The 27,404-nt window shown below is 41.1% G+C and overlaps 1 protein-coding gene across 4 annotated transcripts in view; it reads left to right on the forward strand.

The window, feature by feature from the left end:
• Positions 1-27,404, forward strand: part of NUP153 (nucleoporin 153) — a 64,134-nt gene that overhangs the window by 14,558 nt on the left and 22,172 nt on the right. For 3 of the 4 annotated variants that reach the window (XM_034762342.1, XM_034762345.1, XM_034762344.1), the window contains exons 2-10: positions 8,662-8,878; positions 10,871-11,119; positions 12,481-12,620; positions 12,703-12,831; positions 15,014-15,130; positions 15,260-15,304; positions 15,397-15,450; positions 18,272-18,418; positions 23,575-23,627. In XM_034762342.1, the coding sequence (XP_034618233.1) occupies positions 8,662-8,878; positions 10,871-11,119; positions 12,481-12,620; positions 12,703-12,831; positions 15,014-15,130; positions 15,260-15,304; positions 15,397-15,450; positions 18,272-18,418; positions 23,575-23,627 (1,151 nt within the window). The remainder of the gene's footprint in view (positions 1-8,661; positions 8,879-10,870; positions 11,120-12,480; positions 12,621-12,702; positions 12,832-15,013; positions 15,131-15,259; positions 15,305-15,396; positions 15,451-18,271; positions 18,419-23,574; positions 23,628-27,404) is intronic. The other variant, XM_034762343.1, reaches the window with a different exon arrangement.

Below are 27,404 nucleotides of genomic sequence, written 5' to 3' on the forward strand. Positions count from 1 at the left end.
CCTTCATCACAATCCTCAAGTTTACAGTCTCAGCTGCTTCTTGTGTCGTAGCACCTGAGAGTTGATAGCCAGTCTCCACAATGTCTGCTGCTGTCCCCTTCAGAGGCCATGTGGTCCATTTCCTTCTGATGTGGCATACTATTACAATGGACAAATAGGTCCCGGACATGTCAAATGGCTACTCATCAAGTAGGGGTCCGGCATTCCTCTTGTTCTGAAGTATCTTTTCTTGTTAAAGACATGTGGCTTGTCTGTCAGGTTCCAGTGGGTACGTGTGGCAGCTCTTAGCTCTTCCCACCCAGTGGCGGAAGGCTCCTCAGTCTTTACTCATCCTATTACTGCAAAGTTCCTGAAGGATATCATAAGGACATTCTTTCCAATTGCAAAACCAGTCCCTGCCTAGGATCTGAGCCTCATCCTCTCTGCTCTCATGAGATGACAGTTTGAACTCTGGCTTTCTGTTCCTTCCTGCACGTTCCTCGAATGTCGTTTTCTTGATGCCAGTTACTTCTGCTAAAAGGGTTGGGGAGCTTGAGTTCCTTATAGCAGACCTGCCTTATACAATTTTTCACTAGAATTAGTTTTCTTTGTGACTACATCCAAAGTTCATACCTAAAATACCTTCTGAGTTTCACCTTACCTAGACTGTTCGCCTTCAAAAACCTGAGCATGCAGGGGACTTGACTCTGTTCCTTGGACTTGTGTAGGGCTCTAGCCTCCTACCTGCACAGAATGGCACCTTTTTTGGAAGTCCCCAAGGTTTGTTTATCACTGTTGCTGAAAGGGTGAAGGAAAAGGCTGTCTCTTCCCAAATAGTCTCTAAGTGGATTTCCTCCTGCATCATTCTGTGCCATGATCATATGACAGTTCATCCTCCTCAAGCTGTCAGGGCCCGTTCTATGAGAGTCCAAGTGCTGTCAGTATTCTCATGACGGGGAATCCTGCTCTCAGAGATATGCAGAGCAGCTACTTGGGGCTCTGTATTCACCTTCACCAGGCACTATGCTCTGGTCCAAACTTTGGCTGTGAAATGCTTCCTTTAGCACAGCAATCCTGCACTCTGTGATGTAACAAACTTCCTTGTGCCCTCCTCCTTAATGAGCACTGCTTGGAGTCACCCAAAGTGAATACCCATAGGGACTAGCACTTGAAGAAAGGAAGGTTACTTAACTTATAGTAACTAGAGTTCTTTGAGATGTGTGGTCCCTATGAATATTCAAGACTGCCTTCCTTTGCTCAGGTCCTTCTGGGATCCATGTTAGAATCACAGCTGGAGAGGCAGTTGGTCTGTACTGCCCTTTATGCCCTCTGTTGAAAGCACAAGGAGGCACAAGTGCAGACTAATGGACACTGCTGTTGAAGAGTTTCTGGTCCCTGGTGTACAGGGTGCATTCACACCCACAGTGACTACCCATAGGGACTACACATCTTGTACTCCAGTTACTATAAGATAAGTAACTTTCTTTCTCCATTCCAAGGGTTAGATGATACATTGGTAAAAATGCATAAGTCTTGTCTACACTACAGTTTACATCATTGTTAACTGCATGTGTTAGAGTGGTTCCACTGATAAATTGTGGGGCCTACTTTTTTTAGTCTAAACAAGGCGTTTCTGTCCATATATATTAAACAAAGCAAACACCCCCCCCATACACACACACACGCACACACACATTTGGGTTATGCAATCACATTTAAACAATTTTGGAGAAGGTTACCATAGGATAGTCTATGACTTCATCATATATGAGTGTGCATCATGTGTGGATGAGTCCTTTATAGATTTAAAAAAACAAAAACACAACGGACTTGTTCTTACTAGTGTCTCACGTTTTTATTTTCATGCTTAATTTATTTGAAATATTATTCTGCACAGTAACATAGCCCCACTTTCATGGTTCTTAATTAAGTATGACTACGCTAATTGTTCAGAAATCTAATTGAGGACTTTAAATTCTGATTGCATTCATTTGCTAAGTATTTTGGTCAAAGGTGTTAAGTTATGATTCTGTTTTATCTTGGGGGTGCTTAGCAACGCAAATTGTCACAAACGGATCACTTCAGTGGTCCATTCTCTGCACTGTCTCCCCATTGAATAGAGAAGTTATCTGTCCTAAATTTCAAAGCTCTTCAGGGGAGTGGTGCTCTCTCCCCTCTCCCTGAGAGATTGCCTTTTCTATGATGACCTTGCATGATAGCTACATTCCACTGGAAGAATACAATTGTTGACCAATAGGTGGAAGTTTGTAAATGTGGAGACAGAACTTTTACAGCTCTTCCACTGAACTCGCAAGCAAACATTTAAAAAGTTAATTGAGCTATTTTTTTACAGACTGGGAAGGAAGAGAGGGGAGGGGGTTGTTACTCCTATTTTTAAATACTATGAAAGTATTCAGATAATATGGTGAAGGGCCCATATAAGCACATAATCAATATAAGATGGATTGGAAAAGGTATTTCTGGATGATTTTCTATTCAGTATGTGTCAAAGTATTTGTCAGGAGTGTTGTACTCTACTTTGCCATCCTGCTGTCATGCCTGTCTTTAAATAAAAATTCTAATTTTAGACTGAAATAATTTCTCTTTATATGAAGACTCAGTACCATCGGTTTTGAGCTGGCTTTCCATTATTACAGTTCTAAATTTTGTTTTTGTTCAATTGTAGATGTATTTTACACTATGTAAATCTAGTAGTCTTGCTGCAAACAAAACCAGTTAGCTAAATCCCCAGTCTCTCTTCTTAGGGTTGCTAGGGATTCCTCTGTTTTTCCTTGCATTTTAGTGAAGTGCCCATAATAGTGGTTAAGGTGCATATTAGTATTTTAAATTTATATTTTTCTTTTTTTCTTTCCAGTGTTGTAATTGATGGCTATCTCAAGGTGTTATACCTAGCATGTGCTCTGATAGTAATATGTTGTACCTGTCATTGATCAGTACTAAGGCTTGCATGCAGACTGTAGTCTCACATTTTCCACTCTTATGTGGTTTTATGAAATGTTTACACTATATACTATAGGATATAAAGATAGAATATATTTACCTAGACAAAGACACTCAGTCTTGTGGGGGTGCTGGGCAGGAACAGGCTTTAACCAACTGGTACCTTGAATACCTTAGAACCAATGGCTGGCTATGACTTCTCTTGCAGAGTATACACTGTGGATTGGTGGTAATGATAGGCTGGGTGTTTGCTTTGCAGATTTGCAAGCAGTACTAAAATGTAGAACATTGAAATATCTTCTCTGAGATGTTTGGATCTAGTAAACTAGCTAGATATTTTTTAAAGTGTTTCCAGGTCTCAATTTAAATAATGAAAGAAAAACAAGCTGGTATCAAGAGACACAATCCTTCATTCGGGATTTTAGAAACAAAATTTTGGAAGTATTCCAATTGCCCTAAATGAAGCAAACATTCCAAAGGATTATGTAATTGGTGGCATGCCAGTAACATGCTGTTTGGAGCAAAATACCGATATTAAATCAGAAATTTACTGATGCTTCATTTAAAAAAAAATAAAAATAAAACCAATAATACTGTTCTGTCATATTTTACTCCTGGGGGAATTCTTCACTCAAAATTAAAAATTCTGTGCACAATATTTTAAAATTCTGCATATTTTATTTGTCAAAATAACAAAATACACCTCTACCCCGATATAATGCGGTCCTCGGGAGCCAAAAAATCTCACCACGTTATATCAGGGTAAGGAGAGGAACCACTCCCCGCCCCAGCTCACCTCCGCTCTGCCTCCGCCTCCTCCCTGATTGCGCCGCCGCCGCTCCGCTTCTCCCTCCCTCCCTTCCAGGCTTGCCGCGCCAATCTGCTGTTTGACCCAGCAAGCCTGGAAAGGGGGGGGAGGGGGAGAGAGAAGCGGAGTGGCGGCGGCGCACTCAGGGGAGGAGGCGGAGATGAGCTAGAGTGGGGAGCGGTTCCTTTGCGCCCCCCATTACTTGCTGCGGCCCTCCCCGGTGCCCCCCCTGCCCCAGCTTACCTCCATTCTGCCTCCGCCCATGAGCGCGCTGCAGCTCCGCTTCTCCCCCCTCCCTCCCAGGCTTGCTGCGCCAATCAGCTATTTGGCGCGGCAAGCCTGGGAGGGAGGAGAAGTGGAGCTGAGTGGTGTGCTTGTGGGAGGAGGAGGCGGAGCGGTGGTGAGCTGGGGCAGGGAGCGGTTCCTCTGCGCCTCCTCCCTTAATTGCTGCGGCCCCCCCTGTCCCAGCCCCAGCTCACCTCCACTCCGTCTCTGCCCAGGAGCATGCCGCAGGTCCGCTTCTCCTCCCTCCCAGGCTTGCCGTGCCAAACAGCTGATTGGCGCAGCAAGCCTGGGAGGGAGGAGAAGCGGAGCTGCGGCACACTCGTGGGAGGAGGTGGAGCGGAGGTGAGCTGGGGTGGGTGGGGGCCCTGGGGAGGGCCGCAGCAAGTAATGGGCAGGCGCAGAGGAACTGCTTTTGGTAATATGAATTCGGATATAACGTCGTAAAGCAGCCCCGTCCCCGGAGCACTGCTTTACCGCGTTATATCCAAATTTGCGTTATATCGGACTGCATTATATCGGGGTAGAGGTGTATAATCATGCCAGTTTCAATTATTTTGGTAATTTATTTTAAAATATGTGTCTGCAAGTATGTCTGTAACAACACAGACAATAAAAAAGATTCAGGAAATGTTTTTTGACAAATAAATTCCTTACTAGGCATGTTAATACAGAACTTTGAGTAATAATTCATTAAAACTACAATACCGAAACATATTTCCCACACCCCTCAAAAGCAGCCCAAAGGCTTGTGGAAGTCGGGGTAACGGAGATCTGATGGTCAGGGAAGTAATTGCTCGAGAGGAGCCTGGGAGTGAACCTGGTAGGTTGTTGGGTGTAGCTGTGAGAAGTATGGAACAGTTTTTTGGGGGGAGGGAGGGAAGGATTGTTAGAGAGTTGGGGAGCATCCTTCATGCAGAACCTGGCTGACCCCTAGCCTCTCCCATTCAGCCAGACACATCTGCCCCTGTCCCCATGTGTCCCAGCATCCAATTCAGCCAGGCATACTGACACATGTCCCCATGTGTCCCTGCACCCCACTCCCCATTCAGCCAGGCATAGTTGCCCCTGTACCCATGTATCCCTGCACCCCCACTCAGTCATCCCCACTTCCTCTATCCCTGTGTGGTCCTGCACCGCCACCCCATTCAACCCCTGGCTTAATGTTGTCACCCCACTAGCTGCTGTGCCCCCACCCCAATCTGCCCCCCACTAGCCCTTCTAAACCCCCATCTGTGTGAACCCCCCCCCCAGCAGCCCCTTGTGTGCTGCTTTATCTCCCCCCCCCCCTTCCATCCAGTGCATCCTTAAAGGCCCTGTGCGCAGGGCTCTGTGAAGAAGGTAGCCTCTGCCCCCTCCCGCTCCACAGCTGGCTGCTGCAGTCCATGAGGCAGCTGCCTCTCTTCTAATGGCACATCAGCCCCTGTGAGCGAAAGGTGTAATTGCAACTTCCCTTCACCTCACCATTAGAATCAGTTATTCTGTGGGGGAGAGGGGAATCTGTGGGAGACATTAATTCTGTGCTTGCACTGTGGTGCAGAGTTCCCTCTCAGGAGTAATACTTCAAGATCACTTTGTTTCTTACGCATAGCAATATGCAGTTTCATTTTGAGATTCATGCGTTCTAAGAAATTAGAGTAAACTGACAGGAAAAAGGAAAATCTTGAGAACTTGGCTGGACGTGAACATTTACAGCTTGATAAAGATGCTTATTGGTGGCTAATTTCCACTTGTTATTTACGTTAGTCAATGTATACCTTTGACTATTTGAAGGTATGATCTGAACTTCATGCATAGTCTTTTAGCTTCTTGGTTCATTAAGGCAAATTGCAGTTTTGCAGCTGATGTTCTTTAATGCTATTGGCTTGAAATCGAATTAGTTTTTTTAAAGAAAATAATTTCATGTAATTTCATGTAACACACCTGCTCTGGGTTCCCTTACCACTTGTTGTGGTTTTACAAACACGCTTTCTTCTTTTAAATTTTTTTTCTTTCCTATTGCTGTGTGAAAGGCCAATGTAAATAGGTGAAACTGTCACATGCATAAAGTAGTTTCATGGTATGTCTCCGTTTACAGACACTGCACACCCAGCTAGCACGGGTATAAATAGCAATGTAAATGGTGAGGCACAGCTTAGATGAGTAGAGTGACCTATGTGCCTAACCCTAGGGCAGGGGTTCTCAACCTTTTTTTTTTTTTTTTTTTTTTTTTTCTGAGGCCCCCCCAACATGCCATGAAAACTTCACGGCCCAGCTGTGCCACAGCAATGGTTTTTCTGCATATAAAAGCCAGGACCAGTGCTGGGGGTAGCAAGCAGGGCAGTTGCCTGGGGCCCCACACCACAGGGGGCCCCTGCAAAGCTAAGTTGCTTAGTCTTCAGCTTCAGCCCCATGTGGCAGGGCTCATTGTCCTGGGCTGCAGTCCTGCATGATGGGGCTTTGGCTTGCTGCCCTGGATCCTAGCAAGTCTAACTCCAGTCAGACTTCGCAGACTCCCTGAAATCTGCTCATGGCCCCCCAGGGGCCGGACCACTGGTTGAGAACTAGTGCCCTAGGGTATATACCAGGGGTCGGCAACCTTTCAGAAGTGGTGTGCCGAGTCTTCATTTATTCACTTTAATTTAAGGTTTCGCGTGCCGGTAATACATTTTAACGTTTTTTTAGAAGGGGTCTCTCTCTAAGTGTATATTATATAACTAAACTATTGTTGTATGTAAAGTAAACAAGGTTTTCAAAATGTTTAAGAAGCTTCATTTAAAATTAAATTAAAATGCTGATCTTATGCCGCCAGCCTGCTCAGCCCGCTGGGAGGGGGGTTCAGGGCAGAGGGCTGGGTGTTGGGGGGGGGGCAACTTGAGGTCAGGGCAGAGGGATGGGGTGTGTGGGGGGGGTCCAGGGCAGAGGGATGGGGCTGTGGGGGTGCAGGGCAGAGGGATGGGTGTGTGTTGGGGTGGGGAAGTGCAGAGCAGAAGGCTGGGGTGCTCGGCTTGTGAGGGTGCTCCCAGCCCCCTGCCCTGAGCGGCTCATGGCAGGGAGCTGGGAGGGATATGACCTGTTCCACCCCCTTCCCCCCAGGCCCGTCCCTACCTCTCTTTGCCTGCTCTACGGAGCAGCGAGCACGCTGCGCTCGGCTCTGCTCCTCTGGGAGGAGGAGGGGCTGGAATGCACCACGTTGTGCGAAGAAGCGGGGGAGGAGGGAAGCGTGGCTGCCGCAGGACCAAGCTTCTGCCTCCTGCCCCTGCAGGGAAGAGCAGTGGGCGGAGGGGGCTGAGTGGGGCAGGGGGCCGGGACCCCCTCCCCACCGCTCCCCCCTGCGGAGGCAGGAGGCAGAAGCTTGATCCTGTGACAGCCAAGCTTCCCCCTCCCCCGTTTCTTCCCACAGCGTGGTGCATTCCGGCCCCTCCTCCTCTCAGTGAGCAGCAGCGTGCCACTCAGAATCGGCTCGCGTGCCGTGTTTGGCACTCGTGCCGTAGGTTGCCAACCCCTGGTATATACCCTACATGGCTCTCTATTTGCCCAAGCTGTGCTTCCTGGATCTACACTGCTACTTTTAGCAGTGTAGCGTCCCAGTGCCTCCATGCTGCCGGAGCCTTTCCCCACCACAACGAAAGACTCCGGCAGTGAGGGAAGGTTCCGGAAGGGGGAAAGCAGTGGGGAAATGTTCCAACAGCTCTCCCCTGCCAGAGGCCTTCCCCATTGCTTCCTGCCATCACAGGCTTTCACTGTAGTGAGTGTGGATGCAGCCTGCCTTTTACTGTAGTCTGTAGTTACATGTACCCTACACACCACCTCAAGTGTAGACAAGGTCTCAGATGAAGAAAGTAAACTAAAGGATCAGAAGGGTTATTTTAAAATAAAGTTGGGGAATGAAGTTTCTTCCAGGTACTTTTCAACATCAACTTAGTTCAAGAGCACAGTGTCTTCAGCCCTCAAAAATTAATAACCAATTGATGACTCTTTCAATAACACTAATATAACAATGATAAATCAGCATTGATTACTCACTCATATTAACAGTTCATCAGAGGATACAGATATCTGTTCAAAGCATAGTATTTTATAGATCTTGATACAACAAGTCAATGTTTAAAATGCCATGAGCAAAAAATCTTGAGGCTCATGGTTGTTGGAAGTAACTTGATGTCACTGTAGATGTTGACTAAAGGTTTCTTTGCCTATATAGTTGTTCCTGATTAACTCCACATAGGCACACATTTATTCTAGAAAAAGAATAGCCACATATGGAATTAATCAGGAGCAACTCCATGTTTAAACAAGCACTAAGAGAAGGGGTAGGAAGAAGGTCTTCTTACACTGGAGGAAAAACGTAGCTTAGTGACCTGGCTCCTGAAGTTCAATCAGAGTTTTGAGAATTAGGTGAGAGAAGGGCATCAGGGAGATTGAGAACTCTGATACAGGGAAATAAATAAATTGTCCAATGAATAGGCTTCATATTTGTCCTCAAGGAATATAATACTTTCTTTAAGGGTTTGAAATTCTTGTCTGTTGTATTCATTTTGTCAGCAGCTCTTGCCTGACATCTGTCTTTAGTGTCTGTGTGTAATGTTGCATGTCAAAATATATTTTTGGGTTCATGCTTGTGGTTAAATATAAGCACTTTCTTTTTCAAGCAGGGAATCATTAGCAGAGTTACAGAATCAGTGAAGAATATCGTACCAGGGTGGTTACAAAGGTACTTCAATAAAAGTGAAGATGAATGTGTAGATGCAAGTGAACCTACAAGCCAGCAGGAAACTCCAGTAAACTACCATCATGGTTATGCGGATGATGACACCCCAGTGTTTGATGGGAGGGTCACTCCTGAGTCAACAAGAATTAATTTAGAAGGTATGTGGGAGATTGCAATCAAAACTGTCGCCAGTTAGTTGAATAATCTTTATTCATAGATTTACATTTCCGAATTAATTATAACTTAAGGGAAATTGGAAGGAAAAGCAATTTTACAAAATCTGATAAAAATGTTTTAATAACTTTTTTCAATTTTAAGTGCAAACATGTCATTTGAACATTGTCTTCCTGTGTTCTCTGAGGAGTGTCCTATAGGGAATTATATGTCAATGAGTTTCACGTAATCCATTAAATAGCTGTTAAATGGTCATGATTTTTAGTCAGGAGTAAGCCGGATTGTTTATAAACAAAAGATCTCTAGATGGAAAAACTCTTATCCCATCACCATAGAAACAATGGTTATGGTTCTTGTTTGGGAACTGTGATACTGATGAGCAGTCCTAGAATGAGTGGAAGATACCCTCCTTGGAGTCCTGACCTTTTTAATCAGGCTCCTTTGATCAGTAATAGAGGTGATAAATTCAGGTTAGTTCTTAATTACCTTAAAATTAAGATACCTATAAACATGACAAGGTTGGCAGGACATGGAAATAGTTTCTCAGGTTTGCAGTACAGAACTATCCAGATACTCCCATCTGTGAGCATGTATTAAAAATGTTTGCTGTGGTGGTGATCACCAAAACTGCTAGCCTGGGTAAGGAGGTCATTTGTGTGCATCTATCCTTAGATGACTGTCAAATTGGAGAAAGATAGTTGCCTCTGCTAGCAACACCATCTGAAGAAGACATTAAGGGCAAATAAGAACATTTACAGCACTCTGTCTTTGACTAGAGAGCAAGTTTTCATAAAGGAATAGGAGATGTCTTCAGGACTGAGGAACACATACTGTCTTCAATGGAGAAGTACTTACAGGACTTCTCAGCAAGGACAACCACAGAGCAGATTTACTCAAACAACTCCAAAGGATTAGGAATTACACTACTATCCAGAACCTTTGACCAGTTATGATGTGAATGGGGAATGCCACAGATAAATCTTAATGACTTGAGAACAGAAAAAACAAACTCCATATAATCAGCTTTCAGGAACCATTGACCTGAAGCACAGATGCTCTCTCCCAGGCTGGACCTTTAGCCTGGTATATATAATTCCTCTCCAGATGTTGTCATAAAAATTGGCTGGAGATTGGGCAGACTGGTTAGTGACCCCACCATGATTCTGGACACTGAGTTAATCCATAGATGCTGATATCAATAGCATTTGCTTTCCTAGAACTCCCGAGTAAGGCCTCGGGCTCCTTTTAGATAAAATATATTGCAATAGCCATCTCCTTCGCACAAGAATTATAAGACCTAATCTACCAATAGCCTTTCAGAACTTCAGACCTTTTGATTTATTTGAGAAGTTGCTCATCTGGTTACTATAGGGTGGCATCAGTTTCACACAAACTAAGAGGTTTGTATCCTCTGTATGCTAAAATCCCAGCAATAACTGATGGCAGGGACCCAACATTTTTCATCTGTAGGGGGAGCCAGTACAATAACATTTAGAGAAGATACCAAAAAAGTACCTTTATTACATATAATCAAGTGACTATTAATACTTTTTATCTAACAGAGATTGTATTAATTAGGTGAATTGTCTGTCTGAATCTCATCATTTTCTTCATACATGCATTTTGTAAATTTGCATATATTTTGTGTGATGAAAGACCCTATTTGAGAGTAATTGGACATAGGGGACAAAATTAGAGCTGCTAAGGAAACCTTGACATTAAATTTCCTAACTTGTTTGTAGTTTAAAATTTTGTTTAATGTCACAGTAGGTTAAGTATTTGCATGTAGTGCTGCTGCTGTCAGCACCACTGTATGGGTGAGGAAGAAGTTAAATTTGGCTTATCTCTATTTTGTACTTGATACATGGCAGTAGAACGACTGTTGATAAAAAACAGCTCTTGATTTCTGTGTGCTTGTACACTCACCTTGCCTAATAGAATCCTAATTGTGTTTTTTTTTTTTAATTCCTCTTTAGAACCGTCCACAAGTAGATCTGCATTAAACTTCTCAGATGTATTAACAAGACCCTCTCTTCATCGGAGTCATTTGAATTGCACCATGTTGGATTCCCCATCAGCACATTGCCAGCCTTCCACATCCTCTGCATTTGCAATTGGCAGTTCTGGACTCTCTCTTGTAAAAGAAATCAAAGATTCTACCTCTCAGCATGATGATGATAACATCTCAACTACTAGTGGCTTCTCCTCTAGAGCATCTGATAAAGGTAACTTTTATTTTGCTACGGTCATATCTGCCTTATATGATGATCGTGTTTCACAACATGAATAAATTGAGTTTGCTTTGTATGCCATCTGTCATCTTAGTAAATACAAAATTTGTTAGTGCCAATTACTTAGATGTATATCTTCTGGTATTTAAGAATTTAACTTTGTTTAAGTATCTGAAATATTATATCACATTGTAATTTTTAGATGAGTGTTCTGAAAAATGCTGTTATGAGGCTAGGATGTCTCAGGATTTGGTGATGGAATACGAAGCCTTTCACCTAGGTTATACTCAAATCTAAGTTGAGGTAGTAGTGACTGACAGCTCATTGTACTCATGAAATGGGGTGGTGGTCTCAATCTATTTAATCTTAAATAGATGTTCACATCAAAATCACCAATGTAATTCAGCCCTGAAAATGGGCTGGGGTGTTCTGCAGGTTAAAGTTGAGGCATATGGTCAGGGTCACGTGGGGAGACTTGCACTGCCTGTGCTTTATCTGTTTTGTGGACAGAGGACTTCAGTTTTCAATACTGACAAGTCTGTCACATTTCATGAATACTACATTCACTAAGGAAAAACATTCTCAACATTTTAAAGTAAAAATCTTAAGTTTTGGACTGACACCTTTGGAGACTGAGGTTCTTCAGAATAAGTGCTGGACAGCACAGGCAGCCATATTGCAGGTCTCCACATACTGTGCATCTAACATAGCTCCTCCAGAAAGGGGGAGAGCAATCCTTAGGGGTGAGGATAGTTGTTTCCATGCTATTGCAATTCTTGGCCTACCTGAATTTGCCAGTAAGAATGCTGGTGGTTTCTATGGACTATTTGATAGTAACGGGAACAAGAGCATTATCTCATTTCAGATGGATAACTAAACAGTTACCAGACTTATGAATGAGGCATTTCTGACCTGGGCTAGTCTTGAACCATTAACTTACATATGAAGGACTTAGTATCTGATTACCAATCTACCAATCCCCATGTGTTATAGTCTCCTCCTGTCTTCGTCAGAAAGAAGAAATACCCTTTTATAGTAAATCCATCAGTATGGTCAGTTCTGTTTAGTTCCTTGAATTTCCATTATAAGGGCTAGTTGTGTATGCACTTTTGTGAACAGGGCCTTGGTTCAGGGATGATGTTGGTGCTCCTACTTTTTGATGCAGATTATATTGCCATAATACACAATATTAGTCTGTTTAAAGAACCCTGAAACCTAGGGGTAGAATAGTGCAGGATTAAATATTGGATTTTATTATGTGTCTCCTTAATGCTGTTTTATATCCAATTTTCTGTGTGTATTAACTAATTTACAATTTATAATATGATTTACACACACAATTGTCCTTTTGTCAGATATAGCAGTTTCAAAAAATACATCAGTACCACCACTCTGGTCCACAGAGGCTGAACGATCTCATTCTCTCACACAACATTCTGCTACCAGCTCTAAAAAACCTGCATTCAACTTATCTGCTTTTGGAGCCCTATCCCCTGTGAGTACTGCACAATACAAGTTTTAATCACATTAGTTTTGTGTCCATTTTGCTAACTGCCTGTTAATATGTCTCTCTGCAGTCACTTGGTAATGCTTCTGTCCTTAAGACAAGCCAGCTTGGGGATTCTCCATTTTACCCTGGAAAAACCACTTATGGTGGTGCAGCTGCAGCAGCAAGGCAATCTAAAATACGAATTACTCCTTATCAGGTAAGAAAAACTATTGGTAATCTGGGCAGGGAAGAGCAGTTGAAATGTAAAATGAAAATTTTGTCTTGAAAACGTGCACATAAGATAGATCAAAAACTTACTTTATTATCGAATACTTCAGTAGTAGAGACTAAACTATTATAGAGATATCACTGACATTTAGTAATGGGGGAGGAAACTGTCAAATGTAGAAGTCTTTAACCAGGAAAGCTTCTAGTATTAAAGGTAAATTTCATGAGCTTATTAACCTGTGGGACTACTGGTGATGAATAGTTGCTTATTAAAGTGATTTTGAGTTTAAAAACTGTTGTAGAGCAACCGTTGCTTCTCCAGTGTGCATACACACTCTTGCACAGTTTTTATATTTCAACAAACAGCCTCTAAAAGGAGTGTTGTAGCCATGTTGATTCCAGGATATTAGAGTCACAAGGTGGGTGAGGTAATATCTCTTAGCGGACCAAATTCTGTTGGTGAAAACTTGAACTCTGTAGCTTGAAAATTTATCTTTCACCAACAAAAGTTGGTCCAATAAGAAATGTTACCTCACCCACGTTGTCTCACTGGAGGAGTGGTACTCAGTCCTTGGCTCTCATGAAGACCTGTGCTTCTCCTGTTCTTCCTGGATGTAAACCAGAATAAGTGAAACACTGAATACAGGTTTCCATGATGAACTACATGCATCCTAATCTCTGCTGAGTAGAAAAGTAAAGGGTCAGTCAAACTGCCTTGTTTGTGTAATAGTAATGTTGTAGAAGCGATCAGTGAAACTTACAAATAGTACAGTGCTGTTTGTTGTCTGAGAGACAGGGACAAGCTGTATTATAACAAAGTTATACTTGATCATGTATCTTTAAATTGGAAAATTTATAGCAGAAAAAGTAGTGATTGCTTTAAAGTTGCATAACAATTTATATATAATTTGCACGTGCTTAACTATACACATAGTATATATGTGTATATAGTATGTGTGTGTGTGTGTGTGTAAAACATCAGGTAACCTTAACTACAGCAGGAACAGATGTTTGTGCCTATTTGAAAGTTTTCATATTTAAAGTGACATACTACTTACAAACAAGGTAGTTTTGCTGACATTTATTCTTCTACTCAGCAGAGATTAGGATACAATCCTAAATGCAGTGTCAAGATAGACAGTATAACACAATCCATTTAAACATTTACATAATCCGAATGGATGTACATGGCACTTTACAAAGATACAACTCTTAAGGACAGAGAATGATTTATAGACTAAGACCATGTTTAATATAATAAATGCTATAAACAACCAAAAAAAATAGATTGCAATTTTTCAAAAATCAGTTTTAAAAAATAAACATAATTGGGCCTGGGGAAAGGGAACTAAAATGGCAAGCTTCCTTTGAAGGAGGGACTAAGCTCACATCCTGCCCATGCTATTTGTTGTGGGTTACAGCCAGTATTACTAGCTGCTTGTACCCTCTATGCTTTGCTTTCTGCCTGCACATAGCAACAGTGTGATACACAGCATTCATCTGTGATTACACAAGGGGAACCTAGGATGCCAACAATAAATTAGTATTCAAGAAAGCTTTCCGAGTATTTTTCCTTTGGACCTTTGTTGCTTCTCTTTTATAGTTTTATTTGATATGTATTGTTGTAAATATTAAGGTTTCTCTTCTTTATAAAGAAGTTACAAGGCACTGTAGTAGCAAAATATAAACTCTGAAAATAATTAAAAAGAGAAACTAAAAATTGGAATTCCTGATCATGATGTAAACTGATTAAGATGATTCACTATACTGTCATGTAAGTCTGACTTCTCTTGCTTACTCAAAGTATATTCTTCAGAAGTGACTTCCAATATGAGCCTTTATTTAAATTTTCTTTCCTGCCCTCCTTCAAAAAAGATAGCAGGCCCATTATTTTCTTCTTTTTCAGCCTTTTACATTCCGATTCAAAGAATAGGAATTGAAGTGATTTAAGATGTCACTTTGTCCCACACCTATCTTTCAGGCACATGGGGGGATAATCCAACTCTTGCTGTGAAGTCAGTAGGCTCCCATTTTCTTCAGTTGGTCCTCATTGAGCTCATTCCCCACATCTCTTCTAAAAAATTGGGATCCAACCCATTGTTGTCCCAAAACAAACAAATATATGAATGTTGAAGTCCAACATTTTAACATTTATCATGCTAACTTTTCAGACACCAGTCAGAAGACAAATGAAAGCTAAGCAAGCAAATGTGCAATCCTATGGAGTGACAAGTTCCACAGCGCGGCGCATCTTGCAGTCTCTGGAGAAGATGTCAAGTCCTTTAGCAGTAAATGGCTCTCATTTTACTCTATTGTGTTTCAGTGCAAGAGCATGTAACACATTCTAAACTTACCTGCACCATATTGGTGAAAACTTTCTTAATATAGTTTAACTTACTGTAATATTTATTCAACAGGATGCTAAAAGGATTCCATCTTCTGTTGCTTCTCCACTGTCTTCTGTAAGTTGGTCTCTAAACTGTCTTCTCTTTTGTTGGCTGCCAACCTCATTGTAAAGAATTTTTCCTCTAACACGTGGCTTTTTTCCTTACAGCCTGTGGACAGGAGCATGCTGGATATTACTCGCTTCCATTCAAAGAGAAAACAGGTAAGGATTCGCTGATACCCAGGTGGTTTATCAATTGAATTAAAATATTCATTACTTTTAAGTACTGTGAAGTTTCTGCAAACCTATAGTGCAGTGGTTCCCAAACTTGTTCCACCGCTTGTGCAGGGAAAGCCCCATGCGGGCCGGGCCGGTTTGTTTACCTGCCGCGTCTGCAAGTTCGGCCGATCGCGGCTCCCGATGGCTGCGGTTCGCTGCTCCAGGCCAATGGGAGCTGCTGGAAGCGGCGGCCAGGGGCCGAGGGACGTACTGGCCGCTGCTTCCAGCAGTTCCCATTGGCCTGGAGCAGTGAACCCCGGCCACTGAGAGCCGCGATCGGCCGAACCTGCAGACGCGGCAAGTAAACAAACCAGCCTGCCAGGGGCTTTCCCTGCACAAGTGGCAGAACAAGTTTGGGAACCACTGCTATAGTGGATATAAGCAATAGGATATTAACTCACATAACATTAAAATTATATTTTGTTTGGGTTATTAATGACTAAAAATGTTCTCTTGTCCACACTATAGCTAGGAGGGCTGGGATGATTATCCACTCCACTTCTGGGGTAGGCTACTTTCGTGTTGCTCTTTCTTGCTGTTACTAAAAGGAACATGGCTGGAACTCTAAAGGGAGCTTTGCTTCTTCCCGTTAGTTGTTGGCAAGCAAGGTGTGTGTTAGACAATAGTTTGAGGAAGGTCTTGTGCTGGAAGAGTGACCAGGATTGGGAAAAAATATATATATATTTATAAATGGTGCTAAATGACTTTGCCAGGCTTGTGTTTAAACTAACGATATAAACTTGTTACCTGGGCTTCTTAATGCTTCTGTCTTGAAAAATGGTGGTGTGTCGAGGAGGGAAGGAATTTTGTAATTTTTGGTCATCTCTGTAATTTTAACCAATATTCTTACACATAAGAATAAGTTTAAACTGTTGTTAAAGAAGCCCTAATTAGTAATAATGGTATGGTAAATCCTGATTCCTGTCATGGTGTTAACAAGTGAAAAATGCTAATGAATTTTTCAAGTTTTTCAGATATTTCTAATATTGCATAAATTTGGGATCTGAGACCACTATAGAAATAAAAATATTGTTTTCCTTCCATAGCATCCACCACGTGAAGTTTTACACAGAAAATGGAGAGAATGTCTCTTACATTTCTATACTGACCATTTGACTAGAAATATTATTACACTTGATGGTGTACCAGATCATTATAGAATCCAAATCTTTTGTAGTTGAGCATTTGTTGAAAAGATGACACTCTCAAACACGAAGTATAGTGTGTAATTTCTTCAACATAAGTGTCACTGCAAAGAAAACTGTAGTATAGCATTTTCATTTAAATTATAGAGCCACACCTGTGTTGAGGCATTAAAAAAGATGTAGCAGTTACGCAACAGAGCCTGGCGATGTCAAACTAAACAAATGTTGCACACAGCTGACACTGGCTGAAAGGAAAGGAATTGTCTATTCATACTGCAATATTTGGCAAGAAGAGGGAAGCCCTTGATAATAGTAATTGCTGGTCAAGACAAGGATTGTTGGGCGATTTTTGTTTTGTGTTTAGCTGCCAGAGTAAGTGGACTGTTGACAGAACACTTGTGTTCTTAGTAAAAACTGTTTCAGTTGATACCAGTGGTGCAGTACATTTCTTATTTTAAAAACCCACGTAGGCCAGAATAGCACTCACATTAGTGCTTTTCATCTGTAATCCAGTATCAGAAAATATTCTACCTACCTTTCCTTATAATGTTTTGATAATGCACATTAAAATTCGCAGTGCAAAATTCTTCCATTTAGAGTGGACTTAAACTAGTTTAACACATACTTTATGGAAGGTTTCAGAAGGAGACAAGAAGCATTATTGTAATGAGCTTCTAGAAAGATCCTTTTCATGAAATAATCCTTGAAATTATGCTAGGGGAAATAAAATTTTGGCTCCATCCTGAGTTATGGGGATATTGTTAGTTTAAAAATAATATTGTAAATTATTTTCTCTACTGGTGTTTGACAAAACTAGTTTACTGCAAGTGAAGCAGATTATAAAATTCAGATTAATTTTCACTATTTACATATTCAAACATTTCTTTGTTAGGACAATGAAGACCAATGAAGTCAGTTTAATTTTTAGATATGTAGTGTAGCAATGTATATGTTGCAAATATAGTGCATGTGGTATTTGTTTAAAACAACTCTTAACATTGGAATGTTTTTTAAAAAGAAAATAAATGAAAGATTCTTTTTGTGTTCGTCTTTTTGGTTCTTCTGTAGAAGCTTGATTTATGCAAAATCCAAAATTTTGGATAAAAATTGAATTGACATTGTCTCTTCTTAAAATGGGTCAGTAAAATAAAATGTGGGGTAAAATTTTCAAAGTGCCTGCATAGTTCGAGGGCTTAGTTGACTAATGCTGTTGTATTTTTTTTAGGATGAGATTTGTTGGAGTAATCAAATCCAGAGGGTTGATTGATTAGCCATTAGCACTTTGACATAGAAACCTATTACCTGGCTTCAACTATGAGCACAAATTTCATTGTGTGTGTAAAACAGGATAATACTCTGATTTCAGTGAATTAATGTTACTAAAATGTTACTAAAATTAGCTGAGGAATCCTGATTTTAGATTCAAGACACTGTTGGATACCTTGCTTGACTTTCTAATTTCCCCATGCGCATTAAATACCTGTATAGCACACGAAAACACCTCACTGAGTGCAGTGATTGCGTAGAGGTTGTTAGCTAGTTTTATTCAGGTTTTTAAGTAAATATAAATGATCCCAAAGCCTCCAAACTAACTATATTGATTGCTGCATCTTTTGAAGGTGGAATCCCTGCACCCTCCAGTCCAGAAATTAGTGACACCGAAGACAATTTCTCAGTCAATGAGTCGGTTACAGTATTTTAAACCATCTCTGACTCCAGCTGCTGAGTCAGGCAAGATTAGACAGAGAGTAGACGTAAAGCACAAAGTAAGTACGCTTTCTCTTAACAGTGGAAAAGCTATAAATAGTTCTCCTATTGAGATGTTGTTACCTGTCAAGACAATTTATAGAACATTCAGGGTAATGCTTAAGACAGTAGGAATCCTTGTAAAAGGAATATTTGAATTTGTGTCAATATTTATTGTATTCATGGATCAGAATGTGATTGGTTGGTCATCCTCAGTGTAATGATGTGCTGCTGGCTTGGACTATATTTTGGACTGAAAGGATAGCACAGAAGTGCAGTAAATTTTGAGACCTAGTTATGATCAATTCTAGTCTTACAAGAAACACCTGTTGAAATAATTATCTAGCAAAACTTGGATTGCTGTCATGCTAAATAAACACACTTAAGCTGGGTATAAACTACCCTTCAGTTAAGCTATGGTCTCCTAGTGATCTAATTTGTGGCATTTCAGTTTGTGTTACTCTAAAATTTTATAGGTAACTTATAAAACATATAAACTTTTGCAGTTTGTTCTAATATACCAGAGTTCCCAGACAAAAATGGTACCTTGTCCTTTTCTATTAAGCAAATACACCTCTACCCCGATATAACGCTGTCCTCGGGAGCCAAAAAATCTTACCACGTTATAGGTGAAACCGCGTTATATCGAATTTGCTTTGATCCACCGGAGTGTGCAGCCCCACCTCCCTGGAGCGCTGCTTTACCGCTTTATATCCGAATTTGTGTTATATTGGGTCGTGTTATATTGGCGTAGAGGTGTACTGGGGACTGGAAAGTTAAGAGGATATCTTTTGAGATGGTTGAACCAGAAGAGTGAGGGAACCCCACTGCCTGTGCTGCTATCTGTTTTGCCAGATATAGTCTATGGAGGAGGATTAAGTAGCACTGGCATGAGTGGGAGGAACCAACCTATGGATATTTTTGAAAGTTAAGTGAAGTTTATGGGTTGTAAAACAGTTGAACAACCAAGTGGAATAGGCTTGGAGGAAAGAGGGTGCCATTTACGTTTCTGTAGAAAGCATAGTTGTTAAAACTCAGAGCAAGTATTGATATTTTCACTACGTATTCTCCCTTGGGCTCTTCTGAGTAAAACTTGAATGGATTTTAGGCAGCACACCAACATATTATTTCCCAGGCACAGACATTTGTAATACTGTCTATTATGGCGGAGTTGGTTATGGCTCAGTAGTTAAGTCTCAGTTCCCTTTTGTCCTTAAAAGCAGGGATTTAACCTTTTTGTTATTAAAAAAACTACAGCATACCCTCCCTAAACTTACAGGACTTGCTCTTTTTACAAAACGAATTTTCTGAGAATTTACAAGTAAATCTGTTAATAAGTTTGAGTTAACTTTCTTAAATGATAGACTTACTCAATCTGTCAAGTCTTTTTGTTTTCTTGACTGATCTTAATAAAAAAATGACAGACACTTCAAACTTCTATGTGCAGTACTTAAAATCAATTGAAATCTTTTGTGCATAGGCTGTATTTGAAGAAATTAGGTTGTAATGAAGCTAAATTAATGATTGTATTTAATTGTTATGAATATAGAGGCTACAGAGTTATGTCACTGCTCAAGTTTGTGACAGTGCTACAGTTTGTTTGCTTGAAGCAGTTCTGTTGGTTGTAATGAGTCAGTGGCATGAGAAGACAGCACTTGTGTGTCAAGAGTTCTCATTGGTAGATGACTTGGCCCTTAACTGTCTCTACTTTTAGAGGTTCCGTGGCCATAACTTGGGCATTAAGGCCTGAAAGGCTGCCAATGGCACTGCTCCTTGAACTCCCCATTGTGCACCAAGGCAGCACTGCTGGGGGAGCTGAGACAGGAACATACGGTGAGCTGTTACATTGCAGAGACATTGGGGGCATGTCTACACTGCAATACAAAACCCACGGCACTATGTCGCAGAGCCACGGTAAGCTAACTCGGGTTCATGGGGCTCAGGCTGTGGGGCTAAAACTAGAAGTGTAGATGTTCAGGCTCAGACTGGAGCCTGGGCTCTGAAACCCTGCAAAGGGGGAAAGTCTCAGAGCCCGGGTTCCAGCCTGAGCCGGAACATCTACGCTGTTATTTTTAGCCCTGCTGTCTGAGCCTTGCAAGCCTGAGTTGGTTGACCCAAGCTCTGAGATTCGGTGTGGTGGATCTTTTATTGCAGTGTAGATATACTGTGGGACTCAGGGACTGGGCTTGCCCTGCCCCTCTTTTTACAGAGTGCCAGTCTTACAAATTAAGGGCCAGGATCATCACTGCACTTCGACTGACTTGCACTACTTTGGTAATGCTAATCTGCTGTAAACCCAGCTTAGCTGGCCACGATAGTCAGGATGCTGTTTGTTGTACCATTGAAAATCTGCCCTTAAATCTTTTTTTCTTTTAACTTTTAAAGTTGATACTACATATCATACAAATCATTTGAAATATTGGGTGGCAGCATTTTCTTTTGGGTTTTCTTGTTTAGTGTTGCTGTATAATTTTTTAAATTACTTAGAAACCAAGGAAATTCCAAGCAAATAATTATTAAGATGGAATTAAAGTTGAGAGGTAGGTATCCGTAACTTCAGGATAAAAAGCATTACAGGGATGTAGTCAGTATCCCCCAAACAAACATTACAAACCCAGGAAATTCAAAATTAAGGTTACACTTTAAAAGAAATCCAAGCATACTAAGGTATGGGGGACATGCCAGGTAAGGAACCCAAGCAGTCCTAACTTTGACCTGCAGTGATGGGCGAGGACAGAACTTGAGGGTTTTCAGTTTTACAATATAGAACTTAAACTGAAATTTTGAGCTGTTATGTAGATAGCATAAATATTTTATCATGATTTTCATTAGACTCAAAAGTTGTCAGAATCAAATAAAAATATTCAGTGAATTTTGAACTCTAAATGGGAAATGTCTGCTAGTAAATAACACAGCACAGCTACCATATGTGGGAGTGCCTCAGTTCAGCATTTTTGTGTTTAACATTTCAGTTTGGATTTAAGTATCGTGTCTGGAAGGGCCCAGAGAGCAGGAGGATCTGTTTTATGTTGTTGACCTTAACTGCCTCTTGTAACTAATGATGATTACATGGTGATCCAAGTGAGAACCTAGAGAAGAAACTCATTGCACTTTAGAGGGGGGGAGTAAAAGTGTTTAATAGAAGAAAAATAAGTAGTTATAAAAAGGAACTAAAGAGAGAAACCTAGTGGTTGTGATCTGTTAGGGCTGCCTTTTTAGTCAGCAAGAGACTAAAGATATTTTGTTCCAATAGCAACTCAGAAAAAATGGCTTAAGCTTATCATAATGCATACCCGCAAGAGGTAGAGCTAAGATTATATGTGCAGGCTTAATTTTGAATTTTCTAATTTTTTGAGGGTCTACCTCTTTAACCTTAATGTTATCTTAACATGGAGTTTTATATGGAATATTATGTGTATTTTAGTGACTAGCTTAGACTTCCTGTTACATTAAAGGGGAGAGAGATGAGCTGTGTATTTCACAGTCATCTGTGTATCTGTTCTAATGTTTCCTCACACTGTAAACACTTTGTTTTGAATATAAAGTTCTGTGCAAATGACATAATCAGTGTGGCACATATTAAATGCATTAAGAACTGGCTAATAGAGCTCACAAAGTAATTGTAAGTGAGGAATTGTTATCAAGTGGGGCATGTTTCTAGTGGGGTACCTCAGGAATCTGTTCTTGGCCCAGTGCTATTCATTATCTTCAGTGATCTGAAGGAAAATATACTTTTGCAGATGATGCAAAAATTGGTGGAGTAATAATAATAATAATAATAATAAAAAAAAGGTCAGTTCTACAGAGCCTTCTGGATTGCTTAGTAAGCTAGACTCATTTGAACAACTTGTATTTTAATATTGCCAAATGTAAGATACATTTAGGAACAAAAAGTGTATGTCTCACAGTGAGGGACTACATCCTAGAAAGCAGTGATTGTGAAAACAATTTAGAGGGTCATGATAGATGCTGTGCTAAGAGGGCTAACATGATCCTTGTATATATAAGCAGAGGAATATTGAATATGAGTAGAGGGGTGGCAGTATGTCTAGGTATAGTGTTAATGAGACCATTAATGGAGCCCAGCATCCAGTTCTAGTCTCAGTGTTTCAAAAAGGATGTTGAAAAATTGGGGTTCAGAAAAGAAGGTTCAGATGAATGATTAGAGGTGCAGAAAACTGCCTTGCAAAGGAAGATGTAAGAGTTCAATCTGTTTAGTTTATCCAAGAGAAGATTAAGATCACAGTCTGAGTACCTACACAGGGAGAACATTTCTGATTAAAGGGTCTTTAGTCCAGTATACAAAAGCATGACCAAGTCCAGTGTCTGGAAAAAAAACTAGACTAGAAATAAGGCATACATTTTAAATAGGGTAATTAACTGTTGGAACAAATTACCGAGATATGTGGTAGATTTTCCATCACTTGAAGTCTTAAAATCAAGATTGAATGTCTTTCTGAATATATGCTTTACCTCATATTGAACTTATGGGCTTGATGTAGGAATTACTGAATGAAATGATAGGATTTGTGTTATGCAGTATCAGAATGGATAATCATAATGGTAATTTCTGGTCTTAATATCTATGAATTCAAAATTGTTTAGGTTGCAGAGTTTGTGTTTTGTCCTGATAGAAGATTATGATGAGAGTCTGATGTCAATAGATGTTTGTTTCTATGATTAATGGGATTGTAAAATGGCATGTGATTTCTAATATAAAAACCTTGCTAGTATTATATGATATACTACTTAATTTCAATAAATATTACCTCAGTGGGAGTTCATGGACTTGTAAGTCAGCCCAGATTTTGGTCCAAAAAGTGTATAATATATAATTTGGAATCCAGTGTTTGTAAAGATTAGTACTTAATGTGTCTTGTATGCAGGCTATGCTAGTGAAATTTGGTTAATATAAAAATAATTGCATCTCCCATAATTTTAATCAGTAATAGTGATAAACTGACACCCATTAGAGCTGCAAAGCTTAATTTGAGTGTGTCTGTAATATTGATTTAACTCTGAAGTCTAAGTAGATGCAGTAAGATTTTTCTAGTTAGATTAACTAATAAAAGAAGCAGAAGAAATTTTGTAAGAATTGGCATAACTATAGTCTTGTTTTGTGCTTGAAATAATAGCAAATTCAGAGAAACCTGAAGTCCTTTTCCTTTATTTGCAGGGAGTGAGGGAGAAGAATTTGACTGCAGAACAGCAAGTAGAGCCATCTGAAAGGTATGTCAAACCTCCTAGATGTAATCTATATTATTTATGTGAGAGGAGTGTGGTGGCTTTGTGCTTCCTTCGCTGGAATCTCCAGGCTTACCCTTTTTGTAAAGGACATAAGAAATATTTCTTGATCACACAACAGAATGTGAAATTGGGACTCTTTAGTTAAGAATTGTTTCTCAGAAATGGCATATGAAATGTCTGAAGTCTCTAAATATGCACTTAGAAAAGAGGAGAATGATGATAGATACATTAATAACGATAGCAGTAATTATATTAAATGAAAAAAGGATACATGAGAATAATATGATTTACAAACAACCATTTATTAGCCAGTATGTGTCTTCCTACCAGCAAATGAAGACCGGAAATAAACAAAGTTCTTGCAATGTCACAAAACAATCCAGGAAGTTTTTGGAAAGTGTAGGGGACAATTTCCTGGTGCAAGTGCTGGAGGAACCAACTAGGGGCAGAGCTCTTCTTGACCTTCTGCTCACAAACCGGGAAGAATTAGTGGGGGAAGCAAAAGTGGATGGGAACCTGGGAGGCAGTGACCATGAGATGGTCGAGTTCAAGATCTTGACGCAAGGAAGAAAGGAGAGCAGCAGAATATGGACCCTGGACTTCAGAAAAGCATACCTTGACTCCCTCAGGAAACTGATGGGCGGGACCCCCTGGGAGAATAACATGAGGGGCAAAGGAGTCCAGGAGAACTGGCTGTATTTTAAAGAATCCTTATTGAGGTTGCAGGAACAAACCATCCTGATGTGTAAAAAGAACAGTAAATATGGCAGGCGACCAGCTTGGCTTAACAGTGAAATCCTTGCTGATCTTAAACGCAAAAAAGAAGCTTACAAGAAGTGAAAGATTGGACAGATGACCAGGGTGGAGTATACAAATATTGCTCAGGCATGCAGGAGTGAAATCAGGAAGGCCAAATTGCACTTGGAGTTGCAGCTAGCAAGAGATGTTAAGAGTAACAAGAAGGGTTTCTTCAGGTATGTTAGCCACAAGAAGAAAGTCAAGGAAAGTGTGGGCCCCTTACTGAATGAGGGAGGCAACCTAGTGACAGAGGATGTGGAAAAAGCTAATGCACTCAATGCTTTTTTTGCCTCTGTCTTCACGAACAAGGTCAGCTCCCAGACTGCTGCACTGGGCAGCACAGCATGGGGAGGAGGTGACCAGCCCTCTGTGGAGAAAGAAGTGGTTCGGAACTATTTAGAAAAGCTGGATGAGCACAAATCCATGGGGCCTGATGTGCTGCATCTGAGGGTGCTAAAGGAGTTGGCGGATGTGATTGCAGAGCCATTGGCCATGATCTTTGAAAACTCATGGTGATTGGGGGAGGTCCTGGATGACTGGAAAGGCTAATGTAGTGCTCATCTTTAAAAAAGGGAAGAAGGAGGATCTGGGGAACTACAGGCCAGTCAGCCTCACCTCAGTCCCTGGAAAAATCATGGAGAGGTCCTCAAGGAATCAATTCTGAAGCACTTAGAAGAGAGGAAAGTGATCAGGAACAGTCAGCATGGATTCACCAAGGGCAAGTCATGCCTGACTAACCTAATTGCCTTCTATGAGGAGATAACTGGGTCTGTGGATGAGGGGAAAGCAGTGGATGTGTTATTCCTTGACTTTAGCAAAGCTTTTGATACGGTCTCCCGCAGTATTCTTGCCAGCAAGTTAAAGTAGTATGGGCTGGATGAATGGACTGTAAGGTGGATAGAAAGCTGGCTAGATCATCGGGCTCAACAGGTAGTGATCAATGGCGCCATGTCTAGTTGGCAGCCGGTATCAAGCGGAGTGCCCCCGGGGTTGGTCCTGGGGCTGGTTTTGGTCAATATCTTCGTTAATGATCTGGAGGATGGCGTGGACTACACTCTCAGCAAGTTTGCAAATGACACTAAACTGGGAGGAGTGGTAGATATGCTGGAGGGTAGGGATAGGATACAGAGGGACCTAGACAAATTAGAGGATTGGGCCAAAAGAAACCTGATGAAGGACAAGTGCACAGAGTCCTGCATTTAGGACGGAAGAATCCCATGTACTGCTACAGACTAGGGACTGAATGGCTAGGCAGCAGTTCTGCAGAAAAGGACCTAGGGGTTACAGTGGATGCAAAGCTGGATATGAGTCGACAGTGTGCCCTTGTTACCAAGAAGGCTAACGGCATTTTGGGCTGTATAAGTAGGGGCATTGCCAGCAGATTGAAGGACGTGATCATTCCCCTCTATTCGACATTGGTAAGGCCTTATCTGGAGTACTGTGTCCAGTTTTGGGCCCCACACTACAAGAAGGATGTGGAAAAATTGGAAAGAGTCCAGCGGAGGGCAACAAAAATGATTAGGGGGCTGGAGCACATGACTTATGAGGAGAGGCTGAGGGAACTGGGATTGTTGAGTCTGCAGAAGAGAAGAATGAGGGGGGATTTGATAGCTGCTTTCAACTACCTGAAAGGGGGTTCCAAAGAGGATGGATCTAGACTGTTCTCAGTGGTACCAGATGACAGAACAAGGAATAATGGTCTCAAGTTGCAGTGGGGGAGGTTTAGGTTAGATATTAGGAAAAACTTTTTCACTAGGAGAGTGGTGAAGCACTGGAATGGGTTACCTAGAGAGGTGGTGGAATCTCCTTCCTTAGAGGTTTTTCAGGTCAGGCTTGACAAAGCCCTGGCTGGGATGATTTAGTTGGGAATTGGTCCTGCTTTGAGCAGGGGGTTGGACTAGATGACCTCCCGAGGTCCCTTCCAACCCTGATATTCTATGATTCTTGTAGAGGGGGCTGTTTGGCTGGTGAGGCATTGTAATTTCCCTTCTCCAGGAAGGGACAGTGGACAGTTTTCCAGCTAGCTGAACTAAATTTCTGATATTACCTTAGCTCCTTTAGCAATTCTATCAGGATTAGATATTGTAGAAGTAAGGCATTTTGCAGTGAAGATGTTTCTCTTTGTTCATCTGGGCACTCTGTATGGTAGCAGCCTCACTTTTTTCTAATAGTTTGGAATGTGAAACCTTGGTTTAAGGTGCTCTAAGCTGACCTACCACTTCCTATGACATGGCAGAAGTAACCCCCCCCAGTGCACTAGCCTCTGTGGTTCCACCTGTCCTACCCTGTCTCACCTTCAGTTTTGTCTCATGATATTGAAGAGTATATTAACCTAGCAACCAATTGATGTATCAGTTCTATTGTACGCATATGGTTACTACAGTAAGGTAGGTTCTGTCTGATGAAAGTTCTTTTGAGTGTGACCCAGTACCATTTTCTTAATTGTATCTCATGCTCTTTGTGGAAGGTGGCATGGCCTTATCAGATGCTTTGCTGTGCGTAACATACAGGACAAATTGCTGCTTCATCCCTAGATGAGTCACTAGGCTCTGTTAGCCTTCAGAGCTAGCCCTCACCCTCTTGGAGCAATTCTGTGGGCCTTGGAAATGATTTACCTGAGTTTTCCTCTATGATTTTTATAAGTCTCTCAACTTTCATAGCCTCAGTATCAGTTTCAGTTTAGCATTTCCCCCTCAAAATGGATTATTCTGTAGCAGAAATAGAATTTTTCTCACAAGATATAGTCTGCGTGAAGATAATGAACTTATACAAAGCCTGACCTCTGGGGATTTCTACTCTCCTGCAGAAGGGATAATTACACCCTTTTTTATATTATTTTTTTGCAAGAGAGTCAATCCAGTTGCATTAATTGATCAAGAGAGTCTGCACTCTAATCCATGGGTCTGTTTAGTTTTGGATGGCTCTTGATAAGAAACAAGGGAAGTCCCTTAGGATTTTTGC

Source organism: Trachemys scripta, chromosome 2, assembly GCF_013100865.1.
Source record: "Trachemys scripta elegans isolate TJP31775 chromosome 2, CAS_Tse_1.0, whole genome shotgun sequence".
Lineage (NCBI taxonomy): Eukaryota > Metazoa > Chordata > Testudines > Emydidae > Trachemys > Trachemys scripta.